Source organism: Pongo abelii, chromosome 10 (assembly GCF_028885655.2).
Source record: "Pongo abelii isolate AG06213 chromosome 10, NHGRI_mPonAbe1-v2.0_pri, whole genome shotgun sequence".
NCBI lineage: Eukaryota > Metazoa > Chordata > Mammalia > Primates > Hominidae > Pongo > Pongo abelii.
In genome coordinates, this window is record NC_071995.2 from 124,285,934 (window position 1) to 124,301,612 (window position 15,679).

At 45.9% G+C, this 15,679-nt stretch overlaps 1 protein-coding gene across 3 annotated transcripts in view; it reads left to right on the plus strand.

The window, feature by feature from the left end:
* Nucleotides 1-15,679, plus strand: part of TMEM132B (transmembrane protein 132B) — a 528,943-nt gene that overhangs the window by 264,400 nt on the left and 248,864 nt on the right. For all 3 annotated transcript variants that reach the window (XM_054527734.2, XM_009248394.4, XM_054527735.2), the window contains one exon: nucleotides 7,184-7,330. In XM_054527734.2, the coding sequence (XP_054383709.1) occupies nucleotides 7,184-7,330 (147 nt within the window). The remainder of the gene's footprint in view (nucleotides 1-7,183; nucleotides 7,331-15,679) is intronic.

Here is a 15,679-nt window from a genome sequence, read left to right on the forward strand (position 1 = left end):
CATTTAGTCCATTTACATTTAAAGTTAATATTGTTATGTGTGAATTTGATCCTGTCATTATGATGTTAGCTGGATATTTTGCTCGTTAGTTGATGCAGTCTCTTCCTAGTCTCGATGTTCTTTACATTTCGGTATGATTTTGCAGTGGCTGGTACCGGTTGTGCCTTTCCATGTTTAGCGCTTCCTTCAGGAGCTCTTTTAGGGCAGGCCTGGTGGTGACAAAATCTCTCAGCATTTGCTTGTCTGTAAAGTATTTTATTTCTCCTTCACTTATGAAGCTTAGTTTGGCAGGATATGAAATTCTGGGTTGAAAATTCTTTTCTTTAAGAATGTTGAATATTGGCCCCCACTCTCTTCTGGCTTGTAGGGTTTCTGCCGAGAGATCCGCTGTTAGTCTGATGGGCTTCCCTTTGATGGTAACCCGACCTTTCTCTCTGGCTGCCCTTAACATTTTTTCCTTCATTTCAACTTTGGTGAATCTGACAATTATGTGTCTTGGAGTTGCTCTTCTCGAGGAGTATCTTTGTGGCGTTCTCTGTATTTCCTGAATCTGAATGTTGGCCTGCCTTGCTAGATTGGGGAAGTTCTCCTGGATAATATCCTGCAGAGTGTTTTCCAACTTGGTTCCATTCTCCCCGTCACTTTCAGGTACACCAATCAGACGTAGATTTGGTCTTTTCACATAGTCCCACATTTCTTGGAGGCTTTGCTCGTTTCTTTTTATTCTTTTTTCTCTAAACTTCCCTTCTCGCTTCATTTCATTCATTTCATCTTCCAGGGCTGATACCCTTTCTTCCATTTGATCGCATCGGCTCCTGAGGCTTCTGCATTCTTCACGTAGTTCTCGAGCCTTGGTTTTCAGCTCCATCAGCTCCTTTAAGCACTTCTCTGTATTGGTTATTCTAGTTATACACTCTTCTAAATTTTTTTCAAAGTTTTCAACTTCTTTGCCTTTGGTTTGAATATCCTCCCGTAGCTCGGAGTAATTTGATCGTCTGAAGCCTTCTTCTCTCAGCTCGTCAAAGTCATTCTCCGTCCAGCTTTGTTCCGTTGCTGGTGAGGAACTGCGTTCCTTTGGAGGAGGAGAGGTACTCTGGTTTTTAGAGTTTCCAGTTTTTCTGCTCTGTTTTTTCCCCATCTTTGTGGTTTTATCTACTTTTGGTCTTTGATGATGGTGATGTACAGATGGGTTTTTGGTGTGGATGTCCTTTCTGTTAGTTTTCCTTCTAACAGACAGAACCCTCAGCTGCAGGTCTGTTGGAGTACCTGTCCGGCCGTGTGAGGTGTCAGTCTGCCCCTGCTGGGGGGTGCCTCCCAGTTAGGCTGCTCGGGGGTCAGGGGTCAGGGACCCACTTGAGGAGGCAGTCAGCCCGTTCTCAGATCTCCAGCTGCGTGCTGGGAGAACCACTGCTCTCCTCAAAGCTGTCAGACAGGGACATTTAAGTCTGCAGAGGTTACTGCTGTCTTTTTGTTTGTCTGTGTCCTGCCCCCAGAGGTGGAGCCTACAGAGGCAGGCAGGCCTCCTTGAGCTGTGGTGGGCTCCACCCAGTTCAAGCTTCCAGGCTGCTTTGTTTACCTAAGCGAGCCTGGGCAATGGCGGGCGCCCCTCCCCCAGCCTCGCTGCCGACTTGCTGTTTGATCTCAGACTGCTGTGCTAGCAATCAGCGAGACTCCGTGGGCGTAGGACCCTCTGAGCCAGGTGCGGGCTATACTCTCCTGGGGCACCGTTTCCTAAGCCCGTCGGAAAAGCACAGTATTCGGGTGGGAGTGGCCCGATTTTCCAGGTGCTGTCTGTCACCCCTGGAAGGGGAACTCCCTGACCCCTTGCGCTTCCCGAGTGAGGCAATGCCTCGCCCCTGCTTCGGCTGGCACACGGTGCGCTCACCCACTGACCTGCGCCCACTGTCTGGCACTCCCTAGTGAGATGAACACGGTACCTCAGATGGAAATGCAGAAATCACCCGTCTTCTGCGTCGCTCGCGCTGGGAGCTGTAGACCGGAGCTGTTCCTATTCGGCCATCTTGGCTCCTCCCCCCGTGCACCTTCTTGTATGTGTGTCTTGGGGAACAGGTGCACGCATTTCTGTTGGGCATAAACCGAGGAGTGGCAATGCTGTTACAGGGTCTACAGAAATTCAGGCTTTGTAGTTATCACCAAATAGCTTTCCAAAGAGGTTGAACCAAATTACACTCATTCCAGCAATGTTCACGAGTCCCAGTCACTCCATGACCACGCCACCATTTGCTTTTTTCTCTCTTTTCAGTTTAGCCATTCTGCTGAGTAAGTGTTTTGACTTTTGTACTGCACAAGGGGATACACCAGAGTGGATTGTTAATAATAATAGTGATAATGATAACTAATAATGATAATTGAAAAGTCAAGACAAAGACAGTCCTGGAGTGCATCAGCCCTGTTTTGGCTTCAGCTGTTATGGAGAGAATTACTTTGTGACTTACATGCTTACAGGTACTCTCCTCAGTATCTGTAGAAGCCTGCTGCCTTTACTACAGTTTTGAGGGCACTTTTGCAGCTTGAAAGTCCACTCTTTGGAGAGTTGCTGAGCCCTAGAATGCCTGCTGAGCCAGCCACAAGGGAAGAGCGACTGAGATAGGCATCTGGTTTCTGGAGACTTCCTCGTGGCCTGGAAATCAGCCACACTGGAATTTATGGATCCCCTTGTTTTCCAAATTGCAAATGCAGCAAGGGACCTTCTTGGGTGTGGCTTGACTGTGATCCTGGAAGCTACTGGAACCCGAGGAGCCCTGTCCCCTAAGGAGGCATCCGGCGGCAGTGCTTGTGGTGTGCACAGGAGCTGATTGACGGGGGGGGCAACACTCCTAAGAGGGGTGGGAAGACTGAGGCCAGCGAGAAAAATAATTGTGTCCCGAGCCTCAATGCCAAGTGGGGTGCTTGGCTGTGGACAGTGGAGTGGAGTAGTCATGGAGTGAAACTGAGACGGGACAAAATAGAGATGCCCACACAAGAACAGAAAACCAAACTCTGCATGTTCTCACTCATAAGTGGAAGATGAACAATGCGAATACATGGGCACAGGGAGGGGAACATCACACATTGGGGCCTCTCAGAGGGTGGGGGGGCTAGGGGAGGGAGAGCATTAGGAGAAATACCTAATGTAGATGACTGGTTGATGGGTGCAGCAAACCTCCATGGCACGGGTATACCTATGTAACAAACCTGCCCATTCAGCACATGTACCCCAGAACTTAAAGTATAATAATAATAAAAACAAAAATAAAAACCGGAGATGCCCAGTTGGCCAAACCTCTAGGGTACATGTGGGGGGTCCCCTGCCTCTGGGAAGGAAAGTAAATGGATGGCTGCTAGGATGGGCTGTCATCTGGGCTCCAGTTGACCGGGGGAAGGTAAAGAGTTGGTTGTTGTCTTGAGAGCTTAGCAGCAGTTAGCTGGAAATGCGTTTGTGGTGTCATGGGGCCGATCATCCCACCTGGACCGCAACCTGGAGAGGCCACCTTGGTCTTTCCTCTGCTTGTATTCAAATGTAATAACTTCACTAAGGGGATGCAGTCCGATGGTCCTGATGTGCAGCCTGCAGGTGCTGGGAAGGCTGTGCTGGTTGCCAAAATATTTCAAAATGTTGACATTTGTTGGCTAATGGTCAGCTTGTCCCAAGTCCTGCCTCTCTGCCTTCCTCGGGTCCCCTGGACCTGTTTAGGACCAGCAAGCACTGTGTTTCCTCAGCCTCTGCCAGGGCACCCCACGTGCTGGGAAATGCTCTATGGAAGATTTAGACTGCCTCCCCGCACTCGACCCTCTGCTTCTCAGACTCTGAGGAAGCGTTTGCCCACTGTGAGAGTCTCTGTCGGGATAAACCAGAGGCCAGAAGCCCCAGTGGAAGAAGCATCAAGCACGGAGTCCCACGAATCAATTCAGAGCTGATGAATGAGGAAGCCCCTGAGGACGAGGGGACCTGTGTCTTAGTTTTGGGTCAGAAAAGAAAAGGAACAAAAATCTCACAGAAGATCCTTCAGTGGGTACGTGTTGTATCTCCAAGACTGAAGGGAGAGAGGCCTGGCAATGAGGGCTCAATTAAGGAGCTAAAATGCGAGATATTATTGTCCCCAGACTTAACTACTGAGGCATTTGTCAGGCAATAAATGATGCAATGTGGGTCACAAAAGAAATCTTCTGTTAATGGGCCAGTGCAGGAGGGAAAGGAATGGGATTTGGAGTGAGGGGATCTGGTTTCGAATCCTGGCTCTTCCAGAACCAGCTGTGTGACCTTGAGCCGGTCGCGTGCTATCGGGTGGGAGGGTCTGATTTGTTCATCTGGACGTTGAGAACAACGGTGACAGGCCTGGCCACACGGCTGCTTGGTGAAAGAACTCTGTGGGAGAGTGAGAAAAGCTATTATGGTAGCAAGTACCGATAGGAAGGAGGTGGTGTGTGGACAGCGGAAGGGACTCTGTTTCTCTAGATAAGGCTCTGGAACATTCTCTGCAGTTGCCCCTTTGGCAACAAGATGGGATGGCTGGGGGCAGGGACAGAACAGGATGCCTCTATTTGTGGTTTGCATTAATTAATTCCTGGAACATCATGACGGCAAGAAAGAAAGCTTTGTGAAAGTAGCAGATTTGGACCCCGGAATTTAGCGGAAGAATGATCAAGTCAAGGCAAGGCATGGCATCAGAGTCTCCGGGAATTGCAGGCATTGCAGTGACTTTTTGGGGTGTGCAAGAGCAAGCAGAAGGATGTCTTGGAGTCTGTGTAAAGACCTACAGGAAGGGGAGAAAGGGAGGCAGAAACATTTCATTTTCTTTAATGAGATATGCAGACATTTGAATCCCCTAATTCTACACTCAAGGTTCCTTATGGTGGGTGGTAAAGAGAGGCCGCCTTCCTTGGGTCTTACAGGTGTTTTGATTTGATTTTGTTACATTCTATTTTTTTAAAGTTTCAGTCGCTCCTGGGAGGGGTCATTTTTCACCTGTGGGTTTTTTTCCCCCATTTTCTTTTTTGTATTGAGGTAAAATTTACATCACATAAAATTAGCCATTTCACTGGCATTTAGTACATTCACAGTGCTGTTGGACCACCATCTTTGTTTACTTCCAAAACACTGTCATCATCCCAAAAGGAAACTGGGTACCCATTAGCTAGGCAGCTACTCCCCATTTCCCCCATCCTCACTCTTCCCCAGTCCCTGAAAACCACCAGTCTACTTTCTGTCTCTATGGATTTACTTTCTGAATGTTTCATCTGAATGCAGTCATACACTATGTGGCCTTTTGTGTCTGGCTTCTTTCACTCAGCATCACGTTATTGAGGTTCATCACGTAGCATGTGTCAGAACTTCATCCCTTTTTATGGCTGAATACTATTCCATTGTATGGATAGACCACATTTTATTTTTGCCTCCATCATAGATGGACATTTGAGTTGTTTCAGTCTTTTACGTATTGCCCACAGTGCTGCTGTGAACATGAGCATACAAGTATTCATTTGAGCGCCCGTTTTCAATTCATTTAGGTATATACCTAGGAGTGGAATTGCTAGACCATATGGTAATTCTATGTTTAACTTTTGGAGAAACTGGGAAACTGTTTTCCACAGTGGTTGTACCATTTTATGTTCCCAGAGCAGCGTATGAGGGTTCCAGTTTCTCTGCATCCTCACCAGCACTTAGTATCTGTCTTTTTTATTTTAGCCATCGCAATGGGTATGAAGTGGTATCTTATTGTGGTTTGGATTTGCATTTCCCTGATGACTAATGATGTTGTTGAGGGTATTTTCATGTGTTTATTGGCCACTTATATAACTTTGGAGAAATGTCTAGTCAAGACCTTTGCCGAGTTTTTAATTATGTTATTTGCTTTTGTTGTTGATTTTGTGGGAGTACTTTATATATGCTGAATGCCAGGCCCTTATCGAATAGATAATTTGCATATATTTTCTCCCATTCTGTAGGCTGTCTTTTCACTTTCATTCATTTGTTTTTAAATAGTGTCCTAGACCTGCTGCTATGTGTGGGTTTGATTAATTAATCTTGGAGGGAATCTTTGCTTCCCATCAATCTTTTCTTGGTGGTGCTGGGATGTCTGGCATAATGCACCTGTCTTTGCTGACACTCCTCTCCTCCAGATAATATTTGGCTGCCTTTGGTATCCCTTTTTTGTTCATGGGAGAGGGTGCCCAGGGCCTCACTGGGCCTTGTGGGTCCACAGGCTTCTGGGAAGCAGAGAGGAGCTGGTCACCTTCCCAGCCCAGCATGCACTGACCTCTGCAGCATTAGTTCGCAGCATTAGTTTACATCCCCAGAAGTCCCAGTGGGCCCTTGTGGTGATACCTATGTTCAGTTAAGGCATAGTAAGCAGTGGGCACCCCACGGCCTGCCTTCATCCTGGTGACCCTCCAGATGCATACACAGCATTGGGCCAAGTCCCCAGGTTGCCCTGGGAGAACATGGATGTTGTCCGTGGACTCCCCACTGTTATAGAGGAGATGTTTTCTGGTTAGTAGCAACGTGAGGATCATTTCAGGAGCAGTGTACAAAAAGAAAGAAACCCAGACTGTGAACTCTCCTTGGCCTTTTCTCAATGGCAACACACCTGGGTCCTTGATTTTTCCTGGCGGAACCGTGTTCTGTGAACATTGTACCAGGCAGCACCTGGCCCCGTTATCCTGCCTGAATGCCATGTTTGTTCTTCAAACACCTGAGGACTGGGTGCTCCCGTCCATTCCTGCTCCCAGAGTGCCCAGTGCGATAGCCTCCTCTTCCATCCCCTGGGCTGTGCGATCTTCTGGCCTTGCACAACCCACCCCGCATCTTAAAGACTCTTCTCCATCTCCAGGTGAAGAATAGGCCTTGCAGATGCATCTCTCCTGCCCCGAGGCATCTGTCTCATTTGTGTCATGTTGGGGTCCCTGGAGCAGCAGTGATCTGGTTCCCAGCACACTGATTAAACAGAAAATTAATGCACATGGCAAAAGCTGGGGCTCCTACTTCCAGGCACTTGTAAAAATTACAAGACACTTAGTTTTTAAAAGAAAGGCACTTGCCACCACTCTCCCCCACATCTCCCAGAGGAAGGGGGCGATGTTACAGATGCTTTCCCGGTGATCTGCTCTCGTGCCGTCTTTTACTACCTGTTTCAAACTAAAATGGTTTTATTATATATAATATCATTGTTTTCCCACCCCACAGAATTAAGGCGGCAGCAGGTGTGAAGATAACGGCAGTGAGAGTCAGCAGTGAGGACCAATGGGCAGTCCAGGAGGAAATTGATAATGGCAGCACTCAGACGTCGGCCACCCTCACCTGCATGGGCCATCGCCCGGACACGCAGAGCAGGTAAGCGTGGAGATCCCCAGGGCACCTCGGCGGTGGGGAGGAGGGGAGTGGCTGCCAGAGCTGATAGCAAAATAATGTGTGTGTGGATAAAGCGATGCCTCTGCGTTTAATGGGAAATGGTTTCCTTTGCGCTCATCAGCGTAGCTCAGCCGTGCCGCTTCTGAATGGCTCCATTACTGGGATGTGCCACGGTATGAGGCTTCTATCCTTGATGCTCTTCATACAAAAATGACCTAATTAGGTCGGCAGTCTCAAAAATCACCAGAGTTCACATTTGTCACAGCGTCGGGTTTGGTAACCGCGTTTTAAATTTTTATCTTTATTATTACTATTGTTATTGTTTGCAGCAAAGAGTTGAAGAAGGAAATAGGGGAAATAAAAATGATTTAAGAGGCAAGGGGAAAATATACTTAGTAATGAGCAAACCGAGGGTAGCTTTAGCTATTGGGCATTCGTCCCTTGGTGCTTAAATATAGTTATTTTGCTGATATCACACTTGGGAATTGGCACATGGCCTCAGAATCTTAATTTGAATGAACTTGGCATTGCTGGAAGGCAACCTGTCTTCTCTCGTTCAGACACCAGCCTTGGGCTTTACAAGGCTGAACTCACCTGGGACCCAGAGAGAGGTGATCACGTTTCACCTCACATCAGGACACCTGGCAGGTAGAAAGAACTCTCACCTGTGTTGCAGCCGCCTTCCCTACCAGTCTCATTGCCTCTATTTTCTTGTTTCATTAAACACCAGTCTTCTGTGAGATTGCTTCCCTGGGAGGGCTAACAAGCTTTGCTGGACATGCGGCCTCCTGCTTTAAAACCTCTGGCTCCCACTTCTCCCAGGAGGGGGCTCAGACTCCTCAGCTTACCACACGAGCCCCTTCTGAGTTTGTTGCTTATCACCATATATTGTCACAACCAATTCTCTTTCTTCCCTAGTCTTTAAACTCTTCAAGGCCTGCAGCGTTAGGAATGGGGGAGGCCTTCCGTGAATGAATGAAGGCCTGGGCGGAGGGGAGCATGAGAAATGGAGGGTCTTTTCCAATGAGTTGCTGGCAAGTGCTGTCTCTTCTTGGGTGACCCCAGCCAACCTCAGCTAGAACTCTCTTCTGCCTGCTTTTGAAGATCTCTTTCAGAGGGTGAGAAGTGACTCAGACGGAGTGGTCTAAAGCATTCCTTTAGGAATCACTGACTAAGTAATCTGGATGCCTCTTACTCTAAACTCTATGTTCCACTCATCATTCTCTACATCTATCAACAGAGTTTTCAGCCCACAACCCCGCTTGACCCATGGTTTCCCTGAAAATTTGTGTCTGCCTGCTAGATGCTCCTAAATTCTGGGTTGTTAGTTTCTAGGGAGCCTTGGATTTTTACATTGCTTAGGTGCTTTCAGTTGCAAGTAATAGAATATTTACCTCAAAGTGGTTGCTGCAGCAGGGTTTTGTCATCTCACATAAAAGAAATTGAGAGGTAGATGGTGCCATGGATGGTGAATCCAGCAGCACAACGGTGTCTCCTGGGTGTTTTCTGTCTTCCCACTTCAGTATACCCAGTGCCCTGATTGTCACTCTCTAGCTTGGGTTCCTCATGGTCACAAGATGGCTGCAGCTCTTCCAGGCATCACGGACTCAGCCAACGATATCTAAAGACTGGAAGGGGGAGGGGGGGTCTCTCCTCATGTGTCCCTTTTTACCAGGGAGGAAAACCTTTCCAACAATATCCATGGAAGTCTTCCCTTTAGATCTTATCAATACGCAGTGGGTTTCATGCTTTTGCCCGAGAGGCAGGGTACCCTTGGAAAATGAGTCTCTGGTATTATTTCCAGGCTTTGTAGTGGGAAATGGTCTCTGTTGCCAGGGAATGAGGATGGGAGAACGGGTGACTGCTGGGTGATCGGCTCACAGTGTTTGCCACACTCTTTGAAGCTGGTTTCTGTCAAAAGTTGTAGCTTGATTCTCTACTTTGCCTGGGGGCCCTGTGTGTTTGTATTCCCAGTGGCAGACTCACTCTTGGTTGCTGAGCTTATCAGGTGGGTTTGTGTCCCTGCAGGTAGAGAAGTTTGGGGGTGGCCTGGTACCAGGAATGTAGGGTCAGGTAGGTGCTCAACCAGTATCCTTAGCAACCTGTCTCCCTGGTTTGGCTTTTTCTCAGACAGGCCCTTCCCTCCTGGAGGCAAGATGACTGCTAGCAGTTCCCAGCAAACATCTGCTAACTTGGTCACTTCAGGGAGAAAGCTACTGTCCCCAGATAGGCCAGGCACACATCCCAGTGCTGGTAACCACTGGCTCTGTTTGGCATCACTTAGATTGTGCACCCACCCTGAACCAGTCACTGTAGCCAGCCCTGAACCAGGGGTTTTGACCAGCCCTAATGGAAGAGCTTGGGCAGAGAGTGGGAGAGGGATTGTTGATGGGCAGCGGATGCTGATGGGGACAGGAGCTGGAGTGGGCGCCACCCCAGTTACCTTAGTCTCATGCCTCCTGCTGTTGTGCTACAGGAGTCCAAATGGGATTTTCTGGCCCCCTGCCCTCAGAAATCACTGTCTGGGTACAGAATGGTGATATCCACGGTCTATGCTTAGGAAATTAATTTTGTTGATATATTTGACTGACCAAGTGGTAATGTTTTAAACTGAAGAGCAACCTGGGCCATGGCTATCACTTTTTGGTTCTGTAAGAATCAGTTTTGCATTCTCTTTAGAAAAGATTAAAAAAAGGTTACAGGGGAAAAAAGTAAAGTAGTTATATAAGCAGAGTTACATAATTATGAGACACTCTCACATCGTCTCATAAAGGAGAAAGAGTGTCCTCTTTCTCCTTCTCTTTCTTTACATTTAGTATCTGACCTCCCTTGGGCCCTAAGAAGGGCAGGGATTGTCACTTTGGCATGACAATTTATGCTTACCTAATCTCACAAAATCCATTCCATCATCTAAATAAATAATTGCTTCTTTTTATCCCTTTTTTTTGTTGAATTGTAATATCAAATGAGGTGTGAAGTACAGGCTCGTGGACCATGCTTGCCGGCTAACAAAGTGAATATATGAATATATCCCCAACAAAACACCCTGCAAAATGCTGTAATCTCTGAATTGTGACAACCTTGAGTGGAATAGAATTTTTGATAGCATATTATGTACAAACTGCCTGAAATTCTGTGATAAGAATTAAAAATGTGTTGTATGGGAAGACCCGAAGTGCTTGGTTAGAAAGGCAGTAAAGATCTTAATTTAAAATATTTTAATGAACAGTCATTGTGAGGAAATGTGAGTAATAAAGATGCAAACCACAAGATAAAGAGTGGTGTTGCCAAAAGAGGAGAAGGAGATTAGAAAAAATAAGCAAATTTGAAAGTGTTCAGAACAGATAACACTGAATCAAGGGAACTTAAAGCTAGATGATGGACTATTTGCATGGAAGCCACGTGCAGCTAGGTAGGTTGAGATGAGGTTGTTCTTTGAATGATTCCTGTCTGGCTGTTGGGACCCAAACCTCAGAGAAAATAAACTGCAACTTTTTATGTGGACAGAAACCACAATACAGAGCCCATTCTTATCTAAAAATTTGAATAGAGGCAGAGAAAAGCTCAGAGGATAGGCAAGCAAAAGCCCTAAAATAGACTTCTTCAAAAAAACAGGCACACCCACATTGCTGTAACCTAACTCAAGGTAAAGTCAAGATCCAATCCAGCTGTTCACTGTGAAGGGTACTGTATTAGTCTGTTGTCACACTGCTAATTAAGACATACCCAAGACCTGATAATTTATAGAGGAAAGAGGTTTCATTGACTCACAGTTCCACATGGCTGGGGAGGTCTCACAATCATGGCTGAAGGTGAACAAGGAGCAAAGTCACGTCTTACATGGTGGCAAGTAAGAGAGCTTGTGTAGGGGAACTCCCTTTTATAAAACCATCAGTTCTCATGAGACTTCTTCACTATCACAAGAATAGCATGGGAAAGACCCACCCCCATGATTCATTTGCCTCCCACCGGGTCCCTTCCACATGTGGAAAATATGGGAGCTACAATTCAAGATGAGATTTGGGTGGGGACACAGCCAAACCATATAATTCCACCCTTGGCCCTTCCCAAATCTCATGTCCTCACATTTCAAAACCAGTCATGCCTCCCCAACAATCCCCCAAAGTCTTAACTCATTTCAGCATTAACTCAAAAGTCCACAGTTCAAAGTCCCATCTGAGACAAGGTAAGCCCCTTCTGCCTGTGAGCCTCTAAAATCAAAAGCAAGTTAGTTACTTCCTAGATACAATGAGGGTACAGGCATGTGGTAAGTATAGCCATTCCAAATGGGAGAAATTGGATAAAATGAAGGGACTACAGGCCCCATGGAAGTCTGAAATTCAGCGGGGCAGTCAAAGCTCTAAAATGATCTCCTTTGACTCCGTGTCTCACATCCAGGTCACACTCATGCAAAAGGTAGGTTCCCATGGTCTTGGGCAACTCTGCCTCTGTGGCTTTGCAGGGTACAACCCCCTTCTTGGCTGCTTTCATGGGCTGGCGCTGAGTGTCTGCAGCTTTTCCAGGCACACAGTGCAAGCTGTCAGTGGATCTACCATTCTGGGATCTGGAGGACAGTAGCCCTCTTCTCACAGCTTCACTAGGCAGTGCCTCAGTGGGGACTCTTTGTGGGGGCTTCCATCCCACATTTCCCTTCCGTACTGCCCTAGCAGAGGTTCTCCATTAGGGCTCTGCCCCTGCAGCACACCTCTGCCTGGACATCCAGGCATTTCCATACATCCTCTGAAATCTAGGCAGAGGTTCACAGACCTCAGTTCTTAACTTCTGTGCACCCTCAGGCTCAACACCACATGTAAGCTGCTAAGGCTTGGGGCTGGCACCCTCTGAAGCCATGACCCGACCTTTACATTGGCCCCTTTTAGTCATGGCTGGAGTGGCTGGGACACAGTGTACCAAGTCCCTAGGCTGCACAGAGCAGGGGGATCCTGGCCCAGGCCCACAAAAGAAACCATTTTTTCCTCTGGGCTTCTGGGCCTCTGATGGGAGGGACTGCCGGGAAGATCTGTGATATGCCCTGGAGACATTTTCTCCATTGTCTTGGTGATTAACATTTGACTCCTCATTATGTATGCAAGTTTCTGCAGCCAGCTTGATTTTCTCCTCAGAAAATGGGTTTTTCTTTTCTATCACATCATCAGGCTGCCAATTTTCTGAACTTTTCTGTTCAGCTTCCCTTTTAAACATAAATTCCAAACCATGTCTTTGTGAATACATAAAACTGAATGCTTTTAACAGCATCCATGTCATCTCTTGAATGCTTTGCTGCCTAGAAATTTCTTCTGCCAGATACCCTAAATAATCTCTCTCAAATTCAAAGTTCCACAGATCTCTATGGCAGGGGCAAAATGCCACCAGTCTCTTTGCTAAAACATAGCAAGAGTCACCTTTATTCCAGTTCCCAACAAGTTCCTCATCTCCATCTGAGACCACCTTAACTTGGACTTCGTTGTCCATATCACTGTCAGTATTTTGGTCAAAGCCATTCAACAAATCTTTAGGAAGTCCCAAACTTTCCCACATCCTCCTGTCCTCTTCTGAGTCCTCCAAACTGTTCCAACCTCTGCCTGTTACCCAGTCGCAAAGTTGCTTCCATGTTTTTGGGTATCTTTGTAATAGCACGCCACTCTGCCTGTACCAACTTACTGTATTAGTCTGTTCTCATGCTGCTAATAAAGACATACCTAAGACTGGGTAATTTATAAAGGAAAGAGGTCTAATTGACTTACAGTTCCACATGGCTGGGGAGACCTCACAATCATGGCTGAAGGTGAATGAGGAGCAAAGTCACATCTTACATGGTGGCAGGCAAAAGAGGTTGTGTGGGGGAACTCCCCTTTATAAAACCATCAGATCTCATGAGACTTATTCACTGTCATGAGAACAGCACAGGAAAGACCCACCTCCATGATTCAATTACCTCCCACTGGATCCCTCTCACAACACATGGGAATTATGGGAGCTATAATTCAATATGAGATTTGGGTGAGGACACAGCCAAACCATATCAGCTACCATATTGGAAAATCTGGAATATCCAATCTTTCAGGAGTTTTTCATTGCCTACTATAGTCTAGAAAAATATTATTACCATTTGAGCAGAGGGAAAGGTCGTCCTTTTAATTAACTGAACTAATTCATTGTTTTTTATGAAACTTAACATTTGGCCATCAAACAAAAAACAATGTTGACATAAGACAGTTACCATATCAAGTGCCATTATATGGATTTGTGAAACGTGAACCAGCCTAAATTTTTCATTGTGCTGAAGGATTCTTATTCAAGTTTAAGAAAAGAAGAAGGGAGACAGTTGAATGATTATAACAGCTGCCTCTATTTCAACAAAGTAGAAGTAGTTTTTCCTCTGATCCCATTTGTGTTAGTTTCTTCCCTTCTATAAAATATTTTGTTGAAAGATAAAAGAACACACAGAATATGTTAATATGTCTTTGAGGACAATTTTGTTTGATTCTGTTTGTCCATTTCTTATTTTATTTAAAAAATCTATTGAAAAACCATATGACTCTTGTTAGGTGCCAGGCACTATGTTATGTCTTCTAGGTGAATACAATTTTAAAAATCCGAAATATTAGAACCCTGTGAAGTGGATATGGAATGTTATTATTATTCCCATTTAACAGTTGTGTAAATTGAGATGGCTAAATGATTTCCTGAGGTCTCAGAGCCGGTATGTGGTCAAAGCAGTCCGACTTTAGAGTCCATGCTTAAACCACCACCCTGGGCTCCTCAGAAGGTGTGGCAAGGCACCCGTGCTGTGAGCTGTGGTCACATCCTCCTGCTCTTGCCCAGCCAGCTTTCAGCTCTCTTCTTCCCACAGGACTGAAAACTCACTAAAAGCAGTGCCCACAGCACCAGCAGGCCACCTGGCATGTGGAAATAGGGGAGGAAGGCAGTCAAAGGGTGGCCCCTCAAAAGACATGTCCATGTCCTCATCCCCAGAACTTGTGAATGTGACCTTATTTGGCAAAAGGGTCTTTGCAGAGGTCATTAAGTTAAGGATCTTGAGATGAGATCATTCTGGATTAGCTGAGTGGACCCTAAATCCAATGACTGGTGTCGTTTTAAGAGACACACAGAGGAAATGGCCATGTGGTGACAGAGATAGGGATGCGAGTGATGCAGCCACGGCCATGGAGACCAAGGAACACCTGGAGCCACCAGAAGCTGGGGAGGCGAGACACTGATTGTCCCCTGGAGCCCTCGACGGGAGCACGTTTCTTTCAACACCTTGACTTTGGATCTCTGGCTGCCAGAAGTGTGAAAGAATAAGTGTCTGTTGTTTTAAGCCAACAGGTCTGTGAGGATTTATAACAGCAGCCCCAGGAAACTAGTCCGGGACGTAAAGAATACCTGTTGAATAAGCAGGTTGAGGCGGCCCAATCCTGGATGCCCATCAGTCACCTGGGAGTCTTTACAAAGTCCAGACAGTCCTGGATGCAGATTCCCTAGCCCTTACCCCAGTAGGCTACAAGCATTGGCCTTTGAAGAAAAGTCTCCAGGTGATTTTAATGTGCAGCCCAGGCTGAGAATTCCTGGGAGACATGAATGAATGAAAATTCATTTAAGCCCCAGGAGAAGATAAAGATACTTAGTTTTAAACGATTTTAGGATTTGAAAGCAATGGATTTGAGATACACAATTCTTAGATTTACAGTCGCCTTTGCCACTGGACACTTGGAGACCTCTGAGTACCAGCCACTTCAGGAGTTCAAAGCCAGGATCCCACGTAGGGAAATGCATCAGGCACAGGGCACCCACCTGTAGGGAGAGCCACACTTAACAGAGAGGAGGGAGGTTTGTTTTTGTTTGTTTTTATTCATGCTAGAAAGTGGCAACAGAGTCCTATAAGAAATGGAGGACTCCTCCCTGACCCCTTCAAAAAGCCCAGGTCTGCAGGAGAAAAGAAAAAAGAAACATTTAAAAACACTTATTTTTTCTAACCAGTGGGAAGCACTTTGAATTTATGCTGCTGGCCAGGTTCAGCATAAGTATAACAAAAGGCTCCTTACTTCAAAATAATAGATGGTTCAATTGTAGAAAATTTAGAAAATACAATTGGGTAAAATGGAGAGGATAAAAGTCATCTCCAAATCTATGATTGAAAGGGTAATAACTGTTAATATTTTGAGTATATTGGTATTCTATGTGATCACATCTATATACAGAAATATGTTATTTCTGTGCATATTAGACTTGCTCATTTAGCTTTGAAAACTGTTGTTTTCTGTACTAATAAAGAATAAATATACAGTAATATATTTTCATGTCATTGAATATTTAACTATAATGATTATT